This window comes from Monodelphis domestica, chromosome 2 (genome assembly GCF_027887165.1).
Source record: "Monodelphis domestica isolate mMonDom1 chromosome 2, mMonDom1.pri, whole genome shotgun sequence".
Classification (NCBI taxonomy): domain Eukaryota; kingdom Metazoa; phylum Chordata; class Mammalia; order Didelphimorphia; family Didelphidae; genus Monodelphis; species Monodelphis domestica.
In genome coordinates this window covers 176,182,267-176,209,089 of record NC_077228.1, presented here as the reverse complement: position 1 = coordinate 176,209,089, position 26,823 = coordinate 176,182,267, and the positions used below count along the sequence as shown (strand labels likewise).

General features: G+C 40.9%; 1 protein-coding gene and 1 long non-coding RNA gene across 14 annotated transcripts in view; one reads left to right on the top strand and one right to left on the bottom strand.

Annotated features, from left to right (window-relative positions):
* MYO19 (myosin XIX) overlaps window positions 1-26,823 on the bottom strand; it is a 59,809-nt gene that overhangs the window by 31,443 nt on the left and 1,543 nt on the right. For 6 of the 12 annotated variants that reach the window (XM_056816456.1, XM_056816454.1, XM_056816457.1 and 3 more), the window contains exons 1-6: window positions 10,803-11,286; window positions 10,295-10,443; window positions 9,701-9,814; window positions 7,983-8,115; window positions 7,312-7,381; window positions 6,476-6,578 (exon numbers count right to left, since the gene is read on the bottom strand). In XM_056816456.1, coding sequence (XP_056672434.1) covers window positions 6,476-6,578; window positions 7,312-7,381; window positions 7,983-8,115; window positions 9,701-9,814; window positions 10,295-10,443; window positions 10,803-11,175 — 942 coding nt within the window. In that variant the 5' untranslated portion in view covers window positions 11,176-11,286. Of the gene's footprint in view, window positions 1-6,475; window positions 6,579-7,311; window positions 7,382-7,982; window positions 8,116-9,700; window positions 9,815-10,294; window positions 10,444-10,626; window positions 10,778-10,802; window positions 12,659-19,703; window positions 19,841-26,823 lie in introns of those variants that run through there. The other 6 variants (XM_056816460.1, XM_056816461.1, XM_056816464.1 and 3 more) reach the window with 6 other exon arrangements.
* LOC130457203 (uncharacterized) lies at window positions 10,966-25,686 on the top strand. 2 transcript variants are annotated; one of them, XR_008916318.1, is made up of 3 exons: window positions 10,966-11,102; window positions 19,732-19,878; window positions 25,413-25,686. It is a non-coding gene; the product is annotated as an uncharacterized LOC130457203 (long non-coding RNA). The 2 variants fall into 2 exon arrangements; XR_008916317.1 differs by lacking the exon at window positions 25,413-25,686 and adding an exon at window positions 24,890-25,373.

Below are 26,823 nucleotides of genomic sequence, written 5' to 3'. Positions count from 1 at the left end.
GTCCATGATATTTTTTTTATGGAAATCTTTTCTTCATTGGATTTTTGTGCCTCTTTTTCCACTTGACCAATTTTGCTTCTTAAATAGTCATTTTCTTTTTGCATTATTTTCATTTGTTTTTCTCGTTTTTCTCTGACCTGTCTTATTTGATTTTTGAATTTCTTTTTGAGTTCTTCCAGTGCCTGAGACCAATTACCATTTTTCTTTGAAGTTTTACATGTGGTTGCTTGGATCTCACTGTCCCCTATTGACTCTGTACCTTGCTCTTTGTCTCCAAAAAAATTTTCTATGGTTCAATGTTTCTTTTGCTGTTTGCTCATTTTCCCAGCCCTGATTTTGTCTGTGGACTGGGAGTTCTGAAAGCTGCTTATTCTGTCTCCTATTCATGATGTGCAGGACTCAGTATTCTGAGCTATTTTGCTCAGGAGCTAAAGGCTTGCTTCACAACAAAGCAGGCTTGACAGGGCTAAGTGCTCTGAACTTCTAGGCCCCACTATGGGTTGGTGCCAGGGCCTGGGACTTCAAGGGGTGGGGGTGGGGTGTGCAGTGTTCTGTTGTTGATGTAGGCTGGGTTCTGAGATCACAAAGTTGTCCTATGCCCAGGTTTAGAACCTAGAGCAGTAGGTGGGGGGTAGCCAGCCAGCTCTTCTCTGTATGTAGTTTTGCCTCTGGATCCCTCTTATCCTGAGAAAATTGATTCTCTGCCTACCTTTCAAGTTATGTTCAGCAGGAGAGCCCCTTGACCATATCTTGCTTTTAGTTTTTGACTCATATCATTTTGAGACACTCTAAAAAGACTGGTTTGGAAGGATTCTCAGAGCAGTTTCAGTTTTCACTGTTACTAAACCACCCTCTTGGCTCCCATGCTCACTTTGCTCTCCTGATAATTTTATTTGTGCAGCTTCAATTGCCACCTCTGTGGAGATGAATCACACATCTTTATGTATAGACTTCAACTTCTCATAAACTCCAGACCCACATCTCCAATGGGCTAAAAGACTGTTCACTTGGCTGTGCAGATGACTTCTCAAAATCAGTATGTTCAAAACTGAGCTTATCTTTTCCCAAAAACTTGCCCTTTCTCTTTACCCATTTTTTAAACCTTGGGGCTACCTTTAGTTTTTTTCTCATTCAATTGCTAAGTCTTGCTGTTCTCACTTCTGTATCCTCTCCTGCATCTATTTCCTTCTTTTCCCCCACTAACACCTAACCAGCCTAGCATAGGTCTTCATTTCCAACTACTTGGACGACAACAACAGCCTCCTAACAGGTCTTCCTGCCTCAAGCCTTAGTCCCCTTCAAGCAATCCTTCAATGCTCTTGTTTAGGAAGAGATCTGGCTTCTTACATCATTTTGCTCAAAAACATCTTCCACATTTTCCAACTATCTATGGAATAAAGTTTCTACATCATTGCTCAGTGTCCCAGGGCCTCTCACAACTTTCCCATTTATAGGATCATATATTTAAAGCTGAAAGGGCCCTTAGTCCAACCATGTCATTTTACATATGAGGAAACTGAGGCATTAAGAAGTTTAGTGACTTGCACAGGATTGCATAGTGAGTGTTTGAGGTGGGATATGAACCAATTATCCTGTCTTTTGAATTTCACATTACTGAATTGCAAAATGTCAGAAAACAATTGTAAGCAATTGTTTCTGCAATTAAAGGAAATAAAAATACAAATTTAAAAAGATTGTGAACTCCTTGAGGGCAAGGATGTTCTTTCTGCTTGTATTTATTGTAATAAATACTGGTTGACTAAAATTAAATATAATAAAATGATCCCAAAATTTGTCCAAAAAATCTTATTAATTTTTATTACCAGCTATATTACTTGGTTTTGAATCCATGAACATTATGTTTCTTATTCTACACACTCTGGCGCTGCCTCCTACTCCATTTTTCAGCTCTGTATTGTCTTCCCTCATAGAATTGGAGCTCTTTTAAGGAAAGGGATATCTTTTTTTTTTTTTAATATGTATCCTCAGAGCTTAGTTAGCACAACACTTGGTACATAGTAGGGCCTTTTTGCCAACAAATGACTTTTATCCTACCCTATATTCTGCATTCTAGTCAGACTTAATAATTCCCTGCTAGAGTATGCACCATACTCTCATACTTCCATGTCTTTGCTCAACCCGATCCCCTATGCCTGAAATGCCCCACTTCTCTCTTTTTCTTGGATTCAAGTATTCCTATCCATTCTTTAAAATCCACCTAAGATGTTATCTCCTCTCAGAAGCTCTTCCTGTTGCATCTGGTCTGTATAGCCTACACACTATTGCTTTTTCCTCGAGTCTTCACAAAGTCCTTTGTTTTATACTTCTCTCATTTATGACATAATATTAGGTAGTCTAGGCATTTGTGTTTCTAGGCTTTCTTCCTACTGTAAGTCTATAAGCTCCTGAGGTCAGGGACCTTGTCCAATCTAAACTATGGAAGCTGACAGAGCAGAAGCAAACTATTCTGAGAATCCTCACCAACCAATCTTAAAATAATGCTTCAAAATGAATACTAGAGTGAAAGAACCAACAAGAGGACAGAGTGAAGCAACTTTACTGCAAAAAACAACTTGAAAGGGAGGCAGAGAAGGTCTGGCTTACTGGTATGAGACAGGTGAAGTCTGCAGCAAGGAGGCACTAAGGAGTACCAGTGTAAGCCAACAAACCCTGACACCCCACATCTATTGTTTCAGGTTCTGAACCTGGGCCTAAGCCAACTCTAGGCCCTGAGATGCTGCCTAAGCTAATAGCAGAGCACTGCTCCCATGAACATCCCCAAGTCCTACCTAGTACAGGACCATTTATGTCATGTCTGGTTGGTGCAGGTCCAGACTGAGGTTCTAAGCCCCTGCCCAAGCCAACACTGTGACCCCAAGACTGTTACAAGGCAGTTAGCAGGGTGCTTAGCTTAGTGCCAGCCAAAGATGTCCCAGAGCCCCTTCCCAAGCCTGCATTGAGGACTTGAACCCCAGTCACAAGGCAAGCCCTCAGTGCAACTGGAGTGTATAAGCCCAGAAAGAGGTCCAAAGCCCCTTGCACAAGCCTGAGGTTAGGCTGTGAGCCCCAGTACAAGGTAGTTCATAGTGCTCTCAGCTCTGCAAGCCAGTAACAGTGCTAGGGGGATGATTGAATCAGCAATGGGAGTTGGTTTTCAGACCTTCCAGCCCACTGGCCATCATACCACCTTGGAAGAACTATAACCTGCAGAAACCCAGAGCTAAAGCTAAGGGTAGCAGCAAGGAAAAACTAAAGTTAAGAGAGTGCCTCCAACTACCCAGAAAACAGTGCTTACCTTTAAAAGCAAAAAATCAAAAAGGCTGAGAAACAAGCAAACATCAACAACAAAAAAAAAATAAAACCAAAAAAATCTTAATCACAGAAAATTTTTGTGGAGACAAAGAGCAAGGCATAGATTTAGAAAGTGGAAAGTGAGATCAAAGCAGTTACATACAAAATTTCAAAGAAAAATGTGAATTGGTCTCAGGCTCTAAAGAGCCCAAAAAGGACTTTTAAAAAGAATTCTTTAAAAATTAGGATTGACTTAATGGAAAAGGAGATCGAAAAGTTCATGGAAGAACATTATTTCTTCAAATTAGAACTGGGCAAGGAGGAGCTAATGACTTCATGAGACATTAAGAAACAGTAAAACAAAATCAAATGAAGGAAAATATAGAAGAAAACATGAACTATCTTGAAAACAACTGGCCTTGAAAATAGATCCAGAAGAGACAATTTAAGTGTTATTGGACTACCTGAAAGTCATGATTAAAAAAAAAAAGTCTAGATGTCACATCACAAGAAATTATCAAAGAAAATTACCCTGGTATTCTTGAACAAGGTGAAATAAAAATTGAAAGAATTCACAGATCATTTACAAGAGCTCCAAGGTCCAGGAGAAAATACTGAAAGTGCCCAGAAAGAATTAAAATAACATGGAACTACAGTCAGGATTACACAGGACTTAGCAGCTTCCACATTAAAGGATAGAAAGGTTTGTAATGATATTTGAGAAGGCAACAGAACTAGGTTTATCAACCAAAATCACTTACCCAGTAAAACTGAGTATATTCTTTCAGGGGAAAAAATGATCATTTGATAAAATAGATGTCTAGGTATTCCTGATGAGACCAAACTTAAACAGAAAGTATAATGTTCAAATGCAAGACTCAAGAGAAGCATATAAAGGTAAATAAGGAAGAGAAAATTAAAAGGATTCAATAAGATCAAACTGTTTATATTCCTGGAGGGAAAGATGATATTTATAACTTAAAATTTTTAAGTTATGAGAGAAGTTAGAAGGAATATACACAGACAGAGGATGTGGGAGTAAGCTGATTAGGATGATATGATATGCTAAAAAAAAATCAAGGGGTGAAAAAGAGGACTGCACTGAGAGAAGAGGGAAGGGAGAGGTGGAATGGAACAAATTATCTCACCTAAAGAAGCATGAAAAAATTATTGCAGTGGAGGGGAGGATGAGGGTGATGGCAGGCAATACTTAAACCTTACTGTCATTAGAACTCTTTCAGAGTTACTCATTTGGGTATAGAATCCTATTTTACCCTATAGAGAAGTAGGAGTAGAATAAAACAAGGTGCGGGGGTTGGGAGTGAGTGGGTGATGGTGGTGGGGTGATAGAAGGAAGGGGAAAGTGAGGAATAGTGATTAAAAGCAAAACACTTGTGAAAGGAGAAAGAGCAAAATCGAAAGGGGAAAATAAGATGGCGGGGAATACACAGTAATCATAATTGTGAATGTGAATGGGATGAATTCACCCTTAAAATGGAAACAGATAACAGAATGGATTAAAAACCGAGAATCCTACAATATGTTGTTTACAAGAAACATAGTTGAGGCAGGGAGATACAGAATAAAGATAAGGGGCCACAGCAAAATTTATTGTGCTTCAGCTGAAGTAAACTCTGTATTTACCCATATTACTTAGCACAGTGTTCTTTATCAGACAGGTTCCTAATAAATGTGGATGAAATTTTCCAATAAAAAATTCTTCTTTAGTTAATAAGTCTTTAGCAATCAGGATCCCAGTCAGAGGTATTTGCTCTGCACGCCACATATATTTCAGGGCACTGCCTCATTTTCCACCTAGCTTTTTCCATCTGATGGGAATTTGGTGGGCATATACTTGCAATCTGGACAGTACAGATACTCCAGAATTCACAATTAGAAGATTTATATCTAGCTATGAGTTTGTTACTTATCATCTACATAACTGTGCAAATTCTTTAACCAGTCTAAGTTTTAGTCTTCTCATTTACAAAACAGGAATATTTGTCTTTTGTGAAGATTAAATTTAACTCTTCCTTGATTGTAACAATGAAGGTACTTAGCTCTTCCCTGATTGTGAAGATTTAAATTGTGACTCATGTCTATTTTTAGATTTTAATCCCCATAAGTGTAAATATCCTACTTAAAAGTTAAGTATGGAGACCTGCCTATTTTTAGATTCAATCACAAAAAGTACAAACACAGTACTTAAAAGTTAACTATGAAGATCTGCCTATTTAGATCTAATCACCAAAAGTGCAAATCTTCCACTTAATCATGAAGTGGGAGGTCTGTGACGTGTGCAACAGTAGGTAACAAATATGAATCGACTAACTGCCTTCTGGGCAGTCTTAGAGCAGAGCGTCAGCTATGATTGGTAGATATGAAATTAGGGGAAGTGACGCAAGAGAAAAGGCCTTTAAAGGAGGGAGTGCTACACAGACTTGGGGATTCTTAGAGTGGAGTTCAACTTGGACCTCCACTTCTGCTAGATGTCAATTCTTCATGCTTTCAAGTTGAAGCTGGTGAAGAGGAGCAGAAGAATCTGCTGACTGGACTGACACTTGGTGGGTAAAAAGCTGACTCTTAACTGCTGGATTTTCTGAAAAGACTTCCTGGGTCCTCAGCTTTGTTGAGACTAGTTGAAACTAACTAAACTAAGTAAATTACTTAGTGCTCAGGCTAGATAGCTTACCTTATCCTCTCTCTGATTTCTTGTTTCACTCTTTCTAATATTTTGTAAATAAAATGTAAATAAAATCTCTTTGGAATTAAATTTCTGGTGACCAAACTCTTAAATAATCAAGTTCAATCCTTTAAAAATTAACCCCTTTTCCCCCTTACACTTTCCAACAATGTAGGCCTAACCGTAAGGATCAAATGTAAAGACCTCTATTAACTGTAACATGTAATTTAATGTTAGATATCATTATTACTTTAAAATATGACAGTTAATTAAACATACATCTACATACAAATGTTAGGAATAACAATGAGATGACAGAAGAGGCCAGAATCAGTTGGAATTTGTCTAGGAAAATATTCTAAAAGAGGTGACTAAAAAGGAGGGTAGTGGGGAGAGCAGCAGATCCCTTGGAGGGCTATAAAAATCAACATCTCTAAAGTCTATAAGAAAGAGTATTATAATTTACAGTCCCAGGATTGGACCCGGGAACCTGATACAGACCTGATAGAAAATATGAAAATTCCTCTCCAGTGGGGCCTGGTATGCAACTCGAGTTTTTTCCAGGAGGTATGTCTGGATAGAGGCCCCCGTCATCTGCTGAGCTCTAAGGAATAGAAGGTGAATATATGGATGGCAAAATCCAAGGACTGCTATTTTACACATTGTCTTACCATGATCCCCCTCTAAGCCTGTAGATAGGATGTGGTCCACTGCTAGGTCTAGGGGTAAGCAAAGTAAATAGTCCCTACTCCTCACCATGTTGCATGCAAAAAGGGTATAAGGAGGGTCACTTTTCTCATGCAAATTTATAAATACATATATGTTAGTGCCAGAGAATCCTATTCTCCATGTCACAGTGATCACTCTTTTGGGATGAGTCAGGCTGTACATTTCTAGTGAAGGCCTGAGGCCTCCAGGGGACAAGGAGCTGCCCGAATGTGCCCAGGGTGCACAAATGTCATATAAGCCATAAGGTCCAGAACTCGTCAATGGCTGGAAGCAAGGGGAGACCAGGGCTGGGGAAACCACAGCTGTTAGGCAAATAGGAGCAGAAAGAAGAACTTGTGAATAAGCAAAGTTCTGAGAAGAGAAGCTCTGCTTTCCTATAGACATTCTGCTGGTTCTCCCCTCCTCCAGACTCCTATTCTTGTGCCCTGTCATGCCAGTGGGGCTCCTCATCTAGAGGGACACTAGCCCAATTCAAACTGCTGTGTCCTGCAGAATAAAGGCCAGAGGGGTCACAGTGGCCAGATCCTGAACCTTTCTTCAGTGGTCTTGTTCTGGATTCCTTCCAAGGGTAACCCAAAGCAATGGCCCAGAACCTATTTTTTTTTTACCTGTTCAGCTGAAGCTGGATGTACTTTCCAAAACGGCTACTGTTGCTATTGCGAAGAGTACAAGCATTTCCTGGGAAAGAAGGAAAGTCACTAATATTCTCCTCTACCCTCCATCATAGGGTCCTGCCCACCGGTGCCCTGCTTCCTTCTCCGAGGCCCAGACCTTTTAGCTACAACACTCCAAGGTGAAGTCAGTGGGAGATCTCTCTAGGCCCTTCCCCTCCCAACAAGGTCCCCATCAAGGTTCCCATTTGGAGAGAAGGGGCTAGATGTCCTCTAGTCATAAGGGACAGGTTAGGGGTTAACGAGTACAGTCTGCAGAAAGGGAGATTCAGGCTAGATAAGTTAGGATTTCCTGCCCAGAAGAAATCTGCAGTACTGAAATGGACAACTAGGGGAGGCAAAAAGGTCCCCTCTCTTAAAGTGGGGAAACATAGTCTATAAATATAGGATTGGTTCAATAATTGTAGTCTGGTGTCCAAAGAACAGCCAAAGTTCCTCCCCAAAGTCCTTTTCCAGACTTGTGGTGCTGTTAATGTAGCCAGCTACAGAGATAGCATTGATGCCTGTGTTTGTCTAAGTCCAGGGCGCCCCCTGGATCACAGGATCCTGGAGGGGGCAGATGGAAGGCTGTGTCCTCAGCCAGCTGAAGAGGGCCTAGGGGGGTTTACCAAACGCCTCCATGACTGGATTAGAATCCAGGACTCTCTTCTCAATTCTCTCCACTGTCTCATGGCTCTCTTGAGAGGCAGAGGGATTAGCGACTGTGGCATAGAATTTCATCAGGCACCGAGATGTCCAAGTCTGCAGAGGAAGACAGCTTTAAGGAAGTTATGTCCAAGAATTTTCCCAGGCCCTGTCATGGGTCTGTAAGTTAAGTCTTTTATTGTGCCAGGCACTGGGAATACAAAGAAAGGTAAAAATATCATCCTGGACCTCAAGAAACATCTGTTCTTTTTTCAATTACATGTAGAAACAAATTTTGACGATTTTTTTCCTGACAGTTTTTGATTGAGACTTTTCCCCTGCCCTTTGGGCGTCCCCAAGGCACTAGAGTCTGATATAAGTTACATCAGCACTTTCATGCAATATGTATTTTCATGTTCCCCATGTTGTGACTAAAGGCACATATCACACATACAATAGAAAACTCATCAAAGAAATAAAATAGAAGATGGCATGCTTTCATCAGCAATCAGACTCCAATAGTTTCTTCTTTGGCTGGGGCTAGCACGTTTTAAAAACCATGAATCTCTTGGGGTTATCTTGGAACTGTGTTTTGCTGATAATAGTTTAGTCTTCACAACTGCTGTACAATATTTCTGTTGTTCTATGCTGTCTGCCCTGAAGGAACATATGGTCGTGAAACAACATACAAATAACCAGGCAACAGGCTATATGCAGTTGACAGAAGGCAGTGGAGTGTGTGTGTGGGATGACAGAAAAGGCCTTCTGCAGAAGGGGTGATATGAACTGAAGCCATGAAACAAACAAACAAAAAAAAAAAGAGGTGCTGAGGCAGAACATGCCAGTAGGAAAGACAGCCAGCACAAGGAACAGGCAAGGTCTGCCAAAACAGTGTGCCCCAGAGAGGAAGCCGAGGGCCTTGAAGGGTTCCTTCTAATTGTGGCTCTCTGGTCTGATGACTCTTGGCATGGCAGAAAGACGGGCTTGGCCCCCAGAAGGGCCATTTTCTTGCAGAGGTTGCTGGGAGGCCCCCCTCAGGTTACTGACTTTCTCTAAGCAGGCCTGTTTTTCTCCCTGGGAGGAGGCCTGCCCTGCCCACTTCTCAGGAATGTGGGGAGAGTGTGAGGATCAAATGAGATCACAGACTGAAAGGGAATTTTAAATTGCTCTGAGAAGGCAAGCAAGTTGAGGTGAAGGCAGGGAGCATAGCAGGCAGCCCATTCCTGGCGGGGTTCTAAGGCAGGGCTGCTTGGACTGGTTATGCCACTCTGGCTTTCAGCCTTGTGAAATCTTTTCCATGGCAGCTTCCCTGGTATGCCAGCCAGAGGCCTCTGTCTTGAGAGTAACACCCTCTTAGTGGTTCCCTCCCATCTCCATCAGCCAGCATGGAGCCCTTCCTATAACCTTGGAGGCTTGGAGGAGGAGGGGACCCAGCCAGTCCCCAAGGACAAAAATCCAAAGTCAGATAGAGCATGAAATCACAGAATGCTAGCACGAAAAGGGTGCTCATCTAGGTCAACTCTGATATTGCACAGTAAGCATTTAATGCTTACTCCTTTCCCTTCCTGTCTCTCCTACTACAGGGCTGACTGATCAAGGAACTGAGAAAGCAGTCAAAGATACTCCTATAAAAGAGCTGGGGTTTCAAATCTGGGTAGACAATCTAATAATGCCACAACAGGGACAAAGCATGTTTCTTTACCTTCCCTGCTCCACTCTCCCCACTAACGATGATGGACTGGTTAACAGGCTCCAGCAAGCTCTTGACATTCCTGTAAGTCTGTTCGCCCACAGTGAAGATGTGAGGCTTTAGTTTCTGAAAAACCCAAGGAAACCAGCACATTAAGGGATACCCAAAGGAACTCTGCTCTAACAAATTCACCACTGGGTGAATGCTAAGATAGGCAAAGCATTCCTCTCTTGCCACCCCCCACCCCAGCCTGGCAGAAGAACTTCCTGAATAGATCAGAGATTGTGCCCAAGCCTTCCCAATCTGGAAATGGAATGCCTGTCACTTCTCTCCTTGCCCCTTTCTCTGCCTTCTACCCCAGACATATAGCCCAAACAAGAGAATGCTTTTCCAGCCTTCTGTATGTTGGTTTAATGAAAGATTTCATTCTGCTTTCTCTACCTGCCCCCTCCAGGAGAGGAGTTGTGTCAGACTTAGGAAAGTCAGCAACTTTAGGATGAGGGACCCCACTTGGGTGATTCTCCCCCTGGATTAATCACAGTGTATGGGCTGTTGCTTGTTGCTTCTTGACCCAAACAGGGGAAGGAGGGAAGGAGTAAAGCTTGCCTGGAGTTGAGGTGCTACGTGGTAGTCCTTCATCAGCTCAGGGCAATAGAGGTAGGGTACAGGTTTAAAGGGGTTCAGAGCCACAAGAGTGCAGCCAGCATTGGTGTAGAATATATCCCCGTGGTACCTCTCCTGCAGACACCTCAGGACTGAGACAGATGCACCATTAATTGAAGAACCCAGAGTGCTGGAGTAAATGAATACAGCATACACATCCACATGCCCACCTAGCCACCACACTAACCGATCATCCTCTCTCATTATTAGTCAGATCCCATTTTATACACTCTCCTCTGCAGATTCAGCTCAGATCTAATTAAAATGAAGCTCACCTAGGAATGGCCCTGGCTCTGAGACCCAAGCTGAGGAAGTTCTCTGATGACAGAGATCTGAATCAGCAGTCCTGGCTTGGGATTCTGGTTCCCACCAACCTGCCCTTGGGTCCTTCTAAGGAAAATGGGCCCATTACCCCCAAGTCCTCCCACCTTGTCAGAGACTTTCTCCCTACCTGTTGCTGGAGTAACAGGGTTCACCTTTGTGAGGTCATCCAGCTCAGCCAACTGGACCTCACTCTCTAGAAAAACATGTAGATCTTCTCTGAGAGGGTCACTGCCATTGGAAAAGGAGTCTGTTTTTTGGCCATTGACCTGTAAAGTGGAAATGAGAGGGCAGACAGGTGCTGGGTTATACGTCCTTACCTTTCCTCTCACTAGTGGAGAAAAGTTCAAGGCACTGCTAAAAATCCCTGACCAGCGCAAATCCTTGAATATGCAGACTGCCTGGACTTGATTTGCAAACAAACATACAGGTAAGCTGCCACTAACAATTATTTGTGTAAAACCCCAAACCAGCCAGAGGTCTGGGTGCTTTTCTGTCCTCATGAGTAAGTAAGGCTGGCTAACAAACAGACCAGGGAGAAGAGGAAAGGAAGGAAGGGAAGAAACCAAGGGAGGGCAAGTACAAACTTTGGAAAGGTTATAAATTAAAAGGTTAAAATATTATAAAATAAAAAGGTTATAAGTTAAAACTCATGTCCTCCCTCCAAGATTTTTCTAAAGAAATTGTTTGATTTAGTAATGATCTTACTGTGGGGACCTAAAATTAGCCTGTTTCTCATGGAGGGAGTATTCAGTTCATGGAGACATAAATCCAATATTTAGTTGGAGCAAAGTTCCCTTCTCGCCCTAATTTGGTTGCTGACTTTCTCCATGTTTCCATCTCCCATTCTGCTAGTCAATCTCATCCACACCAGTTCATAGTCTTCCTTCTTCCTTCCCTTCATCTTGGACCCTAGGAGTGGAAAAGAAAGGAGTAACTGCCTTCCTAGAAGCTTGGCATGTTCTCCTCCTCTTGACCTCCTGGAACCCTTGATCCCTTCAAGATGCAACTTCCTACACAAGGCCTTATCTAATCATTGTATTTTTCCCCTCCTAAAAAAAGCCCCCAAAGTTACTTTGTAATCTAAAAAATCTGTGTACACATGGCTTCCTTCCAGTAGAATGTAAGCTTCTTGAGGACAGGCTCTGTTTTCCTTTTTTGTCTTTGTATCCCCAGAGTCTAGAGAGTGACTGCTTTAGAGTAGGTGCTCAATAAATGTTTGTGGAATTGAAATAGTTAGGAATTACGGTACTCCGATCTGAAGATGATGTTGAAAGTCAAAATGAGTTCAGGCTATACCACCTCTAAAAGTATGGAAAATTGGAGGTTGGTCAGCTGCTTTAAGACTCTAAAATCAAGAGGCCAAGACAAAAAAGGCTCCCCTACCTTACTGGGGAGCAGGGTGCTGGCATTTAGCTCTGCTATCAATTCTGTAAGCTTAGTCACAAGGTCCAGAGACCTGGCCCGTAAAAGCATGGGCTGAACTGGGCACATCTCTTCCCATTCCAGCTTGGTGGTATCAACCAAAAGGTGATTGTTTTAAGTCTAGGGATGACTCTACAAGCCAATGACTTTTGTTAGAGGTCAATTTCCTACCCCTTTTGACAAAATTGAGTTATTTCCTACCTCCCTCTCTTATCTTCATCACTTCAAGAGTTAAGAGTAGGATACCACTGTTGGGTTTATACCCCAAAGAAATAATAAGGAAAAAGACTTGTACAAGAATATTCACATAGCTGCACTCTTTATGGTGGCAAAAAATTGGAAAATGAGGGGCTGCCCTTCAATTGGGGAATGGCTGAACAAATTGTGGTATCTGATGGTGATGGAATTTTATTGTGCTGAAAGGAATAATGAACTGGAGGAATTCCATGTGAACTGGAACGACCTCCAGGAATCGATGCAGAGTAAAAGGAGCAGAACCAGGAGAGCATTGTGCACAGAGGCCGATACACTGTTGGACAATTGAACATAATGGACTTTTTTTTTTTTAAACCCTTACCTTCTGTCTTGGAACCAATACTATATATTGGCTCCAAGGCAGAAGAGTGGTAAGCTGGGCAATGGGGGTCAAGTGACTTGCCCAGGGTCACACAGCTGGGAAGTGTCTGAGGTCAGATTTGAATCTAGGACCTCCTGTCTCTAGGCCTGGCTCTCAATCCACTGAGCTACCCAGCTGCCCCCCAAAATGGACTTCTTGACTAACAGCAATGCAATGATACAGGATAATCCAGAGGAACTTGGGAGAAAGAACACTATTCACATCCAGAAAAAGAACTATAGGAACAGAAATGCAGAAGAAAAACATACGATTGATCATGTAGCTCAATATGGATATGATTAGGGTTTTGATGTTAAAAGATCACTCTCCTGCACAATATGAATAACATGGTAATAGGCTTTGAATGAGGATACATGTATAAGCCAGTGGAACTGCTTGTCAGCTCAGGGAGTGGGGAAGAAAGAGCAGGGGGCGGGGGGGGGGGGGGGGCTGGGGGCTGGGGGCTGGGAAATGATTCACGAATCATGGAAAAATATTCTAAAGAAAAAAAAAGTTAAGGGTGGGGAGGGGGAAGCTAGGTGGTTCAGTGGATTGAAGTCAGGAGCCCTAGAGAAGGGAGATCCTGGGTTCAAAATAGTCCTCAGACACTTCTGAGATGTGTGACCCTTGGCAAGTCACTTAACCCCCATTGCCTAGCTCGTATTGCTCTTATGCCTTGGAACCAATACACAATACTAATTCTAAGACAGAAAGTAAAGAATTAAAAAAAAATTTTTTTTTTTAATTAAGGGTCTGGGGAGGGGGGGGTGGGGGGAGAGAAATTTCAAACATATGTCTGAGAGCCTTGTAGTTTGGACAACTTGCTTTCTGATACTTTTAAATTGGGGGGGGAGGGAGGGGCAGCTGGGTGGCTCAGTAGATTGAGAGCCAGGAACCCTAGAGAAGGGAGGTTGTGGGTTCAAATGTGACCTCAGACACTTCCAAGCTGTGTAACACTGGGCAAGTCACTTAAGCCCCATTGCCTAGCCCTTACCACTCTTCTGCTTTAGAACCAATACACAGTATTGATTCTAAGATGGAAGGCGAGGATTAAAATAATAATAATTTTTTCTTTCCCTCAGAACCTGTCCAGTTAATGCAGCCTTCCCCCTCCTCAATGTTGGCCCCGCCTGTTTTAGTGAGTTTTAGTGAGGATGTTCCCTACCCCTTTCTCCACTTTCCACAATGTGGTGTTTCCTTCCTAGGGACAGCAGGGAATGGGAGTAGGATAGGGGAGCCCCTTGGCTCTCAGAAGACAATGCTAGCCTTGTTCCCCATGGCCTGGAATGGTTCTTGTTCTGAAGGAGGTAGAGCTATACGTAGACCAACTAGACACATGGTCAGGCTGGGTCCTATCCAGTGAATAAGACTTGTCCAGGACTTGCTTGGTGTTTTCCTGAGTCCATATCTGGAATGAACCTGAACCTGCAATGTTGGGCTTCTTAGAAGCCAGATACACATGGGTGCATATGGTATATTCTCTGCTCTGTGTCTCCTTTCTGGAAGTGCTGCTTCCCAGATAAAGGCAGTGCCTGCCCAGTGTGGGTGGACATAATCACCCTTTCACCTCTCCTGAATGGAGGTGGCTTCAATTGTCCACTGCATACAGGTCTCCAGACTCCAACTGTGTTTAATGTTTTACTTCCTTGACAAACCACCTTGCTGCCACCCAGTGTATCACTCCTAACTCCTTTCCGTTCTGGAACCACAATCAAATCAACTATGTCATTCCTCCTAAAAAGGATTTGGGAGGCAATTTACTTCCCTAAGGCTTCCAGAACCAGGCCAGTAACATTCCAAACCAAAATATCTCTCGAGGATATTAAAATGTAAACTCCTATAGGGCAGGGATTGTCTCATTTTTTCTATTTGTATCCTTAGATCTTACTAAGACAGCTGAGGTTGCCTGATGGATGGAGCTCAGGGCATGGAGTCAGGATGACTCACCTTCCTGAGTTGAAATATTACTAGCTGTGGGACCCTGGGCAAGTCACTTAACCCTGTATGCCTCAGCATTTTGTCTGCCAAATGAGCTGGAGAAGGAAATGGGGAATCCCTCCAATATCTCTGCCAAGAAAACACCAAATGGGGTCAGGAAGAGTCAGGCATGACCAAAATGACCAAACAACAGGACTTAACTACAGTGCTTAACACATACTAAGTGCTTAATAACTGCTTCATTCATAAATTCATTCATACACTATGACCCAATCCAAGTGAAAACCAAAAGACTGCCCCTTATCAGAGCACCATGGAGAGGCACTTGGCAAGTGGATCAATCACCAAAAGAAGTTATAACAACAACAATAGAAATAACTACTCTCTACCACTCCCATCCAATTTAAACTCCATACCTGCTGAGAACAACATTCCTACAACACATCTTTAATCATGTCACTGCTTTGCTCAAAATCCATTAATGGCTCCCTATTGTCTACCAAATAAAGTCCAATCTCTTTTCCCCAGCATTTGAGGACCTCTGCAAAATGGTGCCACCCTGCCCTGATGGCCTTATCTCATCACCCCATATTATTCTTATGTTTCTTAAACTCTAGTTGAAATGAAATTACCATAAACTGCTGGCACTCCTCTTGTACTTTTGCTGTTTACTTTGCTCCCTTAAAACCCTTACCATTGTCATCTACCATGTGCTGGAAGTCTAATCATCCTTTTGAAGTAAAGCTTGGTCTTAAGATTTACCTTTTGAAGATGCTTCCTTGACCAGTATTTTTCTTGTTTTGAATAGTGATATTTTGGATCCACTATGGACCATTATGGACTTTGCACCAAAGTGTTTCAGATCCTGAATCTGGCAGAGACCTAAACCTACCTGTAGCCTGCCAGAGCTGCTCCTAAATCAGAACCAAGAGCACCTTTTTCATAGTCCAAAAAGAATCTTTCTCAGCCTGCTCTACATTTGAACTCATTTCAATCAAAACAGACATTTTAGAAGAGGAGAAACCAGGGAGAGTGAAAGTAAGGAGCTGGATGGAGATGTTTATCACACCTAGGTGAGCCACAGAATGTTCTCTTCCTTAGCAACCCCAGGCCTCTATTGTGCGGATGTGCCTCAAACTTGAGGACAAATAGGGCAAGGACCATTAAAGAAGAAAGCAAAGAAGGATGCCTGAATTGCCTAAGATAACACATTGAGTCACACAGACCTAATCCAACTGGAAAAGCCCTTCAGGTCTCAAGGATACTTGTGGAAGATTTTATTTTATATTAAGAAAAAGGGAAAGAAGTTTTCTGTTTTCAATTCTGTAGCTCTTCCAGGAAAGATAGGGCTCTTTTTGTTTGTTGCTCATTAAAAGTGACACTGGGCTATTGTAAAAAATTCAGAATCAGGAGTAAGGTAATCTGAGGTTTGGCCCTAGCCCTCAAACTGAGTGACCTTGAGTAAGTCATTTCCTTTCCTCTGTGGTCTCAGTTTCCTCCTCTATAAAAATGATAGGATGCTGTTGAAGGTCCCTTCCAGCTCTAATAGTATGTTGGTTTTTAAGGATTACCTATCCATCAATTGGCTCCCTCTGGCCTTGATACCTCAGGTGAAGTTTCCAAATACTCATTCAGAAAAGACAGTACCCAAAAAAAGGATGAGGCAGAATACAACTGATTTGATTCTCAAACTGATAAGGATCACAATCTGTGGCATAATAGCGGCAAGCTTTGAACCAAATATAGCAGGACTTGTGTGGATCAGACAATAGGGGCCATAAAATATAATTTTATGGCTTCAGAGTCCCTGGAATGGATATCTGAGACAAGTTGGAGACTTTCTGCTCATACAAACCTCAATTCCTTTCTCCCTCCCTTCTCAATTCAACTTCACAATTTGCTGTGGTGCACTCTGCTAGACACTGGAGGAATATACCTCCAAAGTCCCTGATCTCAAGAAGTTACATCCTATCAGAGGGACACAACTTATATAGCGCTCAGTCAGTAATATTTCCTTTGAGGAGGAAGCTAGTACTAACCACTAGGGAGAACAGGAAAGTCATCTGACAAGAGGTGGTGGCTGAAATGCCCCTCCAAAGAAGCTAAAGGATGCTGGGAGGAGGTTGAGTTGGCAGTGGGGGAGGAGGTACATATCAGACATAAGTCAGCCTGGACAAAGATGCAGAAAGGCGATGGGGAACAACAATTAGGTGAGTTTGGCTGGAATACAGATTATATGAAGGGGGTTAATCTGAAATAAATCTGCAAGCCACTCCAGCTTTGAAGAGCTTTATGTTCATCAAGCTGAGCAATCTAGATTTCATCTTAGAAGCATCTGGAAGCCTGTGAAGCTTCTTAAACAGGGAAATGGCATAGATCTGTATTGTAGGAATATCATATATTCTGGAAGCTATGTGTGTGAAAGACAGATTGGAGAGGGGAAGAGGCCATCTGAAAAGCCCAGGTGAAAGGTGGGAGGGGCCTGTGGGAGGGTGGTGACCATGTGAGTGAAAAGAATCCGATACAAGAGAAACTGTAGAGACAGAAACAACAAGACCCAGCAATTGACAGGATCATACTTCCATGATGAGAACAATTTCCATCAGGCCAGAAACTGCTGACCTTCAAGTCAATGCTGCAGATATGGGCACAAAACTGATCTTGAGATTCATGCCCTCCTCCTCCCTCCTAGATTTCCAAGAGCTGCTGGAAGCTCACAAGATGCCACCAGAATGTGATGTTTTCCAAGGTGCAGGATCCTCATTTGGGGCAAAGTCCTTCTCTTCACAAAAGAAAATTCTCCATGGGATTCCCATAGCTTCTCTCAGATAAGCTTTTGTTACTAGAGTGAACAATTCATGGTGCCTGCCTCTGCCAGATTCAGGATCTGAACTGGATTCCCTTACACAGAGTACAATAGAGGCCATTTCTTGGCCCTTTGGAAGAACACTTGCTGGTCCTTCAGGTCCAGCTGTTTTCAATTGTTGTTCACATGGAATCCTTCCTTCTCCATTTTCTTAAAGTTCTCTAAGCCCTAGGCTGTTGCCTCTCATAGCCCGCCCCAGGCCCCTGTGGGGCAGAGTATGAATGAGGCTGAGCTGCTTGGCCCGGCCCAGAGTGCTGCCTGCCCTCCTGGAGGGGGAGGAGTTGGGAGAGTGCTGAGGACAAGTGGAACTGCTGGAGCCCAAGTCCAACAAAGATATCAAGGATGCTAGTGAAACTGACCTGGCAAAGCACAATGAGGAAGATTATGTCAAAATGAAGGCACAGATATATCGGCTCAAACTGGCATCTCTCAAGAGGCAATTACAACAAATACAAGAAAAGGTATATGGTAGGAATATCAGTAAGGGAGGAAAAAACGACCAGCAATCTAAAGAAAAGATATGAAATACAGAACTTTTCCACCAGCTGGAAACAGAACAAATAGAGGGAATTGAATGAAGGAGAAAAAAGCTGCTGGGAAGAAGTTTGAGGATAAGAAGGTAGAAGAAGAACCTGAATGTTTAACTTAAGAAGAAAGTGAATGAAAATGAAGCTAACTATGAACAGACAGGTGACTCAATGGAAGTAGAGCCCAACATCATGAGAAAATTGAGGCAGAGGCCAAATGATTCAGTTCCAATCCTAGACAAGAGGCAGAAACCTGCCCCTGTACAGTTGAACTATTAATTGACAGGAGACAGGAGGACCATGGAGGAACTTGGATCATTAAATAACCTTAAATCACCCAAGAGACCACTATTCCCCTCATCTCCAGAGCATCTCCCTTCTACCCCTGCAGTCTTATTATCCAGAAGTTTGAAGCTCAGAAAGAAGATGGCAAACTCTACTCTGACAAAAGATGGCACTGCCAGGGCCAACCTATCCAACTGGTGTTCAAAGAACACACTAGAAAACACTAAGATCAACTGTGTGATCAGCCCTGTTGGTGCCAATGAGATCTGGGTATGGAAAATGAGTGACAGCAGGAAGATGAGGATCTACTTGTGATCCTCTGGCATTCAGCTGTGTGACCTACCCTGGCTTGTCCTTGAGCAGCTTTTTGTTCTTGGTTTTGTTTTTAAGAGAAATTAAATTTACAGGGAATAAAATAAATAAAGGTTCTCTAAATATTTGCTACCACTACCAAGTTTTGTCTGTACCTATAAGGGCAGCCACTGTAGGGCCCACCATGGGAGCCTATTGCTCAGAGCGATGAAATCATACCTTCCTACTGCTTGGGAAGTGGTAAACGAGACATTTTTGTTCCTGCTGATTGTGAAAAGTTGAAGATGACCACAAGGTTGTGACCAAGGTTGAGTGCTTAGACAGCGCAGGCAGCTCTAGGAGACACAAGAGTTAAGAAAAGTTCTCCTTAAGGCCAGGAAGATAATGGATATTCTAGAACTAGGTAGGGATGCCCATCAATTGAACAAGTTGTAGCGTATGATTGTGGCAGAATACTATTGCATCATAAGAAATGATGAGCAAGTTAATTTTTTAAAAGTATAGAAAGATAATGTGAAATTACAAAAAGTGAAACAAGTAGAACCAAGAGAACAGTATATACAGTGACAGAAATTATGTTTGAAGAATAACTTGAACATCCACTCCAGAGAAAGAACTGATAAATAGTAGAATGCAAGACATAGTTTTATATATATATATATATATATATATATATATATATATATATATATATATATATATGCCTTCTCCATTTTGAGGAGGGGTAGGAAGGAGATACCTGGAAATTTTAATGCAATTAATAAACAAATAAATGTTTTAAAATACTAGGTACTGTCAGGGACAGAGCAAGGCATCTGAGAATCCTTGGCAAGATGTGAAAACTGTGTTTTTGGTACTCCTGTCCACTGCATTCTTTGCGCTTATGCCATAACTCATCCAATTTGTCTTGCCACAAAACAAATCCTCATCTGCCAGGAAAAACAGAATATTCTAACACTTAAAATGTGCATTTAGAGCACATTGTGTTAGAAGTTCTTTCATTGCCCTCTCTTGAGTAGTATATGCCAGGCAGATGCTTCACTAGTGCCATCTTTGAGTTACCTGATGCAGCATACTGCTTTGTTTCCAGCTGGGGCTTTGGGCCACCAAATGAAGAGGATTTTATGGTTCTGAATGTGGAACAGCTGGAACACTGGCACTGTGAAGGGGTTTGGTTTGGAGAAACCAGTGGAAAATCAAGATGAGGACCTGAAAGAAGAGAATGGAAATAATGAGGGTAAATATCAGAAAATCAATGTATGTCCACCTGTACATATGCACATGGATGAAGGCCTATAGAGTTGAGCTCAGCTCTGATGGTAAAGATTGTTCACTTGGGGACTGAGTCAAGCATGCAAACTGCTGCTCTGGGAAGCTGGGAATGAGGTCAATGACCCAGCATTGAGAAGCTGTTGAAATGACAGAGAATGAGGGTCTGTCCTGCAAATTGCCAATTAGGAGCCTGGGGAAAAGTATTTATGAAAGCCCTGCTATAGGACACTTAGGCTATCCGGGCCAAGAGGGAATGCTAGTTTGGCAACAAAGGTTTAGGTCATATCATCTAGATCAGTATTTCAGGGGAAGGATGCTCATTCTTGTCCCAAGGATCTGAGGTAGAAATTTCAAGTGTTATGGTACCCTTTATGGTGATCAGTCTGAAGGGACCATAAATAAATCTTTTGCTTATCAAGAAAATTTCATTCCAAGATCGTGGAAGTTTTTTTCCTACATAGTGATTCCCTTTCAGATAGGGAAAATGAAGGGGTAATGGAAGTCTCTCTGTTTCTGACAATCAGATCTTTTATGGATAAGAATTATATTTCTTTTGAGTGTTTCTTTTTTAGGTCATGTTTTTGTGTATATGTATTTCTTATGAGATAATTCCTGGAATTACTGAATTAGACAGAGACCAAAGAGAGAGAGGAAGGATAAAATATACTTGTGAAGTGAAAGGCATTTTGGGGGACATTTTCCTGAAATAAACCCAGATCTGGGGGAATGTTTGATTTTTTAAAAACATTTTTAATTAAGGGGGCAGCTGGGTAGCTCAGTGGATTGAGAGCCAGTCCTAGAGATGGGAGGTCCTAGATTCAAATCTGGCCTCAGACACTTCCCAGCTGTGTGACCCTGGGCAAGTCACTTGACCCCCAATGCCTAGCCCTTACCACTCTTCTACCTTGGAGCCAATACACAGTATTGACTCCAAGACGGAAGGTAAGGGTTTAAAAAAAATTTTTTTTTTATAATTAAGGCTGAGTGTTGCATTGTAACACCTGAAAAAATCTGTAATAACTTCAGCTAAGAATTTGTTCTACCTTGATTACTTATTTTTGAAGCTGATTGGCTTAAACTAGGAAACGTGATAATTTGTTAATTTGGTTCTGTTAGATTTAAAATGGTTGAAAGCCTTAAACTGTAACAGTTAAAAGAGTGTTGTTGTAAACTGTAGTGAGTTAAAATGGTGGAAGATATAAATTGTGATAGATATAAGAGAGGGTGAGTAAATTTGACTGCAGGAAATATGTTTCACGACAGTGTCTTGGTTTTTAAATCAAATATAAGGTGGTCGCCAGGGAAATATTCCCAATTATTCAAATACCCAAGTCAACTGGGTTTATAGAGATTTTAATTATACAAATGTGGAATTAAAGAAAAGAGAGGAAGAGAGAAAAAGGAAATAAGTATGAAGGGCCTTAAGCCAACATGGTCTAGACCTGAGTCTTAAGAGAGAGAGATCAGTCAGTCAGTCTTTTAACACTCACCACAAGGTCTGTCTAAGCAAGGATTCTAGTGACACCAGGCCAGCTCCATCTCAGCTGACTTCACCAGAAAGAGTTCCAGCCAGAGTCCTCCTTAAAGAGCCTTCCAGCCAGAGACTGTTCCAAAGGGCCTCTCTCCAGAGCCTCCAGAGGGACAGAGTCCCCTCAGAGGAGCTCCAGCAAGACCTCCTTAGAGATTGTCCTCCAAGAGCTTCCCTTCTCCAGAGCCTCTCTCAAGAGATTCTTCCCAAGCGATCCTCATCAGAGATCCTCCAAAAGGATCCTTTTCCTCAAGAGATTCTGCTTCTTATATAGGAGGTTTTTCTCCTATGTCACCTCCCCTAAGTCCTTACATCTACCAATCACTGTAGACGTTTCCCAAAGGACTGCCCATCTGAATTCTTGCTAAGTCAACAAATCTCCTCAGTAAGTCTGAACCAGTGAAAACACAGCTGAGTCAACTAATCTCATTAAGAGAAAACTTGCCCGACCCTTTTAGGTACCTAGCATCTCATTGTATCAATTCTAAAAAACAGGCCTGGCTCAAAGAACTCCTTGCCTTATTATAAGCATGGGTCCAAGTACTTTCATTGTTTAGCAAGGAGTTTTCTCCCCTAAAGCAGTCTTAAGTATGGGTGGAGTAGAGGTCCTCCCATTTCTGATCCTGGCGAGTTCTCACATCAAAATGGGGAATGTTTTCCCAGTAGGGAATTTGTTCCAATGGAGGATTCCTCAATGTGGAAATTTTTAACATTCACAAGTCTGAGAAATTTCAAGATTTACAGTTGTTACTGCAAATTATAGAAAAAGGTTTTCTTAAAGACTCATAATGGAAAGATCTTCTTGATCTGTCTTGTCTATGTGTTTAATTTTTTTTTGTTTCTTTGTAAAAGGTAGAAAAATTTTTGTTTTGTATTTTGTTTAATGTCCTGAAAAAGGTAAACTATTTTTTTCCCTTGAATCTCCAGATAATAGCCAAATAATGGGGATTATAGAGAATAAGGCACAAATGAAGAAAAACTTAAATGTGTTGGTAAAAAATTTTCTGTTGGAAAAATTTCTAAATTATGATGTGAGAATTTGGGGTGAGTGAATGATTCCAATGTAAATAGAGGAGAAAGTTATGTTAACAGTTATAAAACCTATTATTTGGTTAATAGCTATTTTAAATTCCTGTCCTTGGATTAGCTAAAATCAGTGAGCTTTAAAGTAATTAAGTATAATAAGTTAGTACTAAATAATTCAAGGTATTATTACTTGTGTATTTTGTGTGATGATGACATTTCATCCAGGTGGGATCAGTGATTTTAGTTTTTTCTTATTCTAAATTAAAAGCAGGATGTTGGGTAAAAATTATCTCAGTTTACCAACTTGTTAGCCTAACATGAATGTGATAATTCATGGTATTAGTAGACGTAATAGTCTAGGTTCAAAGACAATTTTGAACTCTAACAAATTGAGTAATACTGCCTAAAAATCTGCAATCTGTTGCAGGTGAAGTAAAAATAGACAACCACTATAATCATTTTATAGGGTTTAACTGTAATGTGAACCTCCCCTCTGAAAAACTTGACCTGAGAGGTTTGGGGACTCCATTGAAGAATTTGTGTAGGTATGCTCTGATTTTCACTACCTTTGAAAATGTGAGGGACAAGGAAATTCAAAGGAGGGGGTGACAAAAGGGGTGGCCAGCTTCTCTTAGGGAAGCTGGTCTGTGTGAATTTGTTCACCTTAGAAATTTAGAAACCCACCTGGATTAAAACATCAATACTATATCTCTTAATTTGTATTATAATTTCCTTAGTCTTGCGCCAGCCTTATTTTGGGGGGATAAAGCAAAAGCTGTTTCAAAGAATAATTCTGGGAAATATATAGTTTCAAAAAAGGTTTGAGTTAAAATCCAGGCTGTGTAATATTATAACAGCTAAAAGGCATGACATTTTGCTGTGCATATTTATTTTGTAGAACTGTTTAAATGTGAGTTATGAAGTTGTTTTCTGTAGTTGATTTATTTTTTAAACCCATACCTTCAGTCTTTGAGTCAATACTGTATATTGGCTCCAAGGCAGAAGAGTGGTAAGGACTAGGCAATGGGGATTAAGTGACTTGCCCAGGATCACACAGCTGGGAAGTGCCTAAGGCCAGATTTGAACCTAGGACCTCCCATCTCTAGGCCTGGCTCTCAATCCACTGAGATACCCAGCTCCCCTCAGATGATTTATTTAATAAGAGTTATGATCTGATTTCATAATTTTACTTTGAAATAATCTGATGTCATTTAACTAAAATAAGTTTAATATCTTAGTAATTAGTAATTAGTAATCAAGAACTGACTTGGTTGAAATGTAATGTAATCTTCTTTACAGGGGGGTGAAATATTTGAACCTGCCTCCCATAATTGATGGTGGAAAAGCTTAAGTTGTGAGATCACATTTTATGAATTAGGTTTTTCTCTCTTTTAAGTAATAAATTTTAATGGGTTATGATCAGTGAATTTTTTCCCAAATCATTTGGAAAATCACATTGTATTTATGAATAACAGGAACTTAGTTGATCTACTTTTATGAAACTACTATTCAACTGTGAAAGTTTAGATCATAATTCTTACAACAGATCGCTAGTATATACTGATTATTATGCCATGAAGAAAATAGCAATACTCTGACCCTAAACTGTAAAGGATGAAGATTTGCTTTTGAGGAAGTTGTTTGGGGGGGGCGGGAGCAGCTAGTGGGGAGGACTTTAAGTCAATGATATTCTAACTTGTGATTTCAGGTATCAGTTTATGACCTTCATTTAAGGGAAAAACCATGTCCTGCAGTCTCTTGGCTGCAGCTAGGCCAGTTGAGAAAATGACCTTGCAAAGGTGAAGGTAGGATTCTCTTGAGTTTGGGGGTTTTCCCAATCTTGAAAAATAAGGCACCTAAGTGATTCCCTGTCGCTTCATGGTGAGCCTTTATGATTCATACCTGAATTCAAAAGCACTAAGGAACAGTACTGAGACTATGTCACTTTCTTCTTCCTCTCATACCGAATTCCTCTTAATGAGGGGGCAGCTGGGTAGCTCAGTAGCTCATCAGATTGAGAACCAGCCTAGGGATGGGAGGTCCTAGGTTCAGATCTGACCTCAGATACTTCCTAGCTGTGTGACCCTGGGCAAGTCACTTAACCCCCATTACCTAACCCTTACTATTCTGCCTTAAAACCAATACACAGTATTGACTTTAAGATGGAAGGTAAGGGGTTATTAAAAAAAAAAAAAGGTTAAACCTTTTGTATGGGATGTATGTTAGTATATTTAGCAAGTAGATAACACAAGTATATAGAGAAGATCTGGGAGCATTAGTCTCCATGAATGTAATATCTAGTTTATTTGAGCATGATTAGAGGCTAATTATATTTTACTACAGATAACTTATTTGATACAATATAGAATAATTTGCCTCACTTTTTATAAATCCTATCCTAAGTCTATTATTATAATTAAAGGTGAAATATCTTTGGAGCAAATTCATATGCTGTCATCAAATACAGAAGCCACATGTTTGCAAAGAATGTTGTCATCTACAGCCCTTGTATAAGGATAAGATCTTTAGCACAATCTCCTCCTCATAAGGGGAAGTGAGAAGATTGAAGATACAGTTGAAGTGAAAATTTTTTGGAAAAAAATAAAAGGCCATGTATGTCAAATATAAGTTTCTAATTGTATCTAAGGCACTGAGTATGTTCTCTAATAACACACTGTAGAAATCAGGTGTATATAAAATTTTTTTTTTAATTAGAAAAGCTAGCTCTAAAGGTCAAGTCCTTATAGAGCCTTTAAAATTTCTGTCCAGTAAGTTGACAGTTTCCAAAGTAATTAATTACTTTGTTCTGAAAGAAGTATATCCTTCATGCTAAGGTAAGATAAGAAAATTAGGGATTTGAGTTAGCTCTCACCATTTGACCTAACAATTGGCAATATAAAATTGTGGTGACAATGTTAAATTATATTGAGATTTATTTTTTCAAGCAATTGGGAAAACAGGTTACCAGTGACCTGGACTGGGAAAAGCAGATCTGCCAGAGGAACTGCTCTGAGGACCAGCATGGTTCCAGAAATCCTAAGAGGATGACAGCAATAGAAGATGTCTCCAAAAACTGGATAACTGTGCATTATAAGACTTTGACTCCTTGGACATAATGGACTGGACAGTGGAAGTTGAGTCATCTATACCTTTCATATTTCTTTCATGTGCCATTATTCTATCTGTAAGATCCTTGTACCAGAAGGAAGTGTCCCCTAATAGCTATCTGTCGATGCATCTATTAATCATTTTTTAAAATATCATGTTAAGAAACACCCAAACATTATAGTTAGGCCCTCCATGTAATATACAGTCATCATATTGGGTGGGGGCATGTTTCAATGGGGAAACTGAGGTCCATTCTTCCCAAGAAGCAGAGAAGAGTACTGAGAGAATTTGTTTTTCATATACTATATTAATTACTAGAAAAGCCCCAATCAATTCTTGTATATTAGAATTCCTATGCCAGGGTTTTGAATCATAGGCACCATCCAGTTGGTGAATTTTTACATTTTCTTTGTCCTTAGGAATCCCAAGGAATGTCTTATTTTTTAATGAAATTTGGTAAATAGCAAAATGAGACAAGGATTCTTTTCTTGCCTACTCAACCGCCATCACACGGGGATAGATAGGGGTAGATAGTTTGATAGATCATCTCCTTTAGCTATTTACCAATTAGAGATGTCTTGTTCAAGGCAGGAGATAAATAATAAGCTTCCAAATTATATTTATAGATCTGCATTACAGAGTTTCGGGATCTTTGGTCATCTAGGAGGTCAATGATCTACCACATTATTGACTATAATGCTAGCCTAATCAATAAACTGATATTCAAACTCAAATCCACTTTCTTGAATTTTAATCGTGACACTTTTTTGTGGGGAACTGGATGCCACCTCTGATGATCCAAATCACTTGTCTTTGAGGCTCAATATCCTGATGGGCAAAAAAAAAAAGGAACAGTCCAGGTGATTTGTAAAGCCCTTTCCAGCTCTAATTCTCCACATTGTTATCTGATTCCTTACTATTGCAGCTCCTCTCTTTAGCCAAGTAATCTACCCATTTTTTCTTATATTCAATGCCATACAAGGAAGACATATATGGTGTCATGGAAAGAGCACTAGACATGTGTCAATAGCACCAGGATCCTAATCCTACCTCAATGCCTGTGAGGGTTGATATCTAGATGATTTTAAAGTCCTTCCAAGCTCTAATAGTCTTATGATTTTATATTATTCCTTACTACTGGGATGGGGAGAAATCATATCATGGGGTCAATAATAGCAGCAACTACAATAATGTAGTTCATTTCTGCAGTGCTTGATGGTTCTCAAAGTGTTTTCTTCTCATTAACTC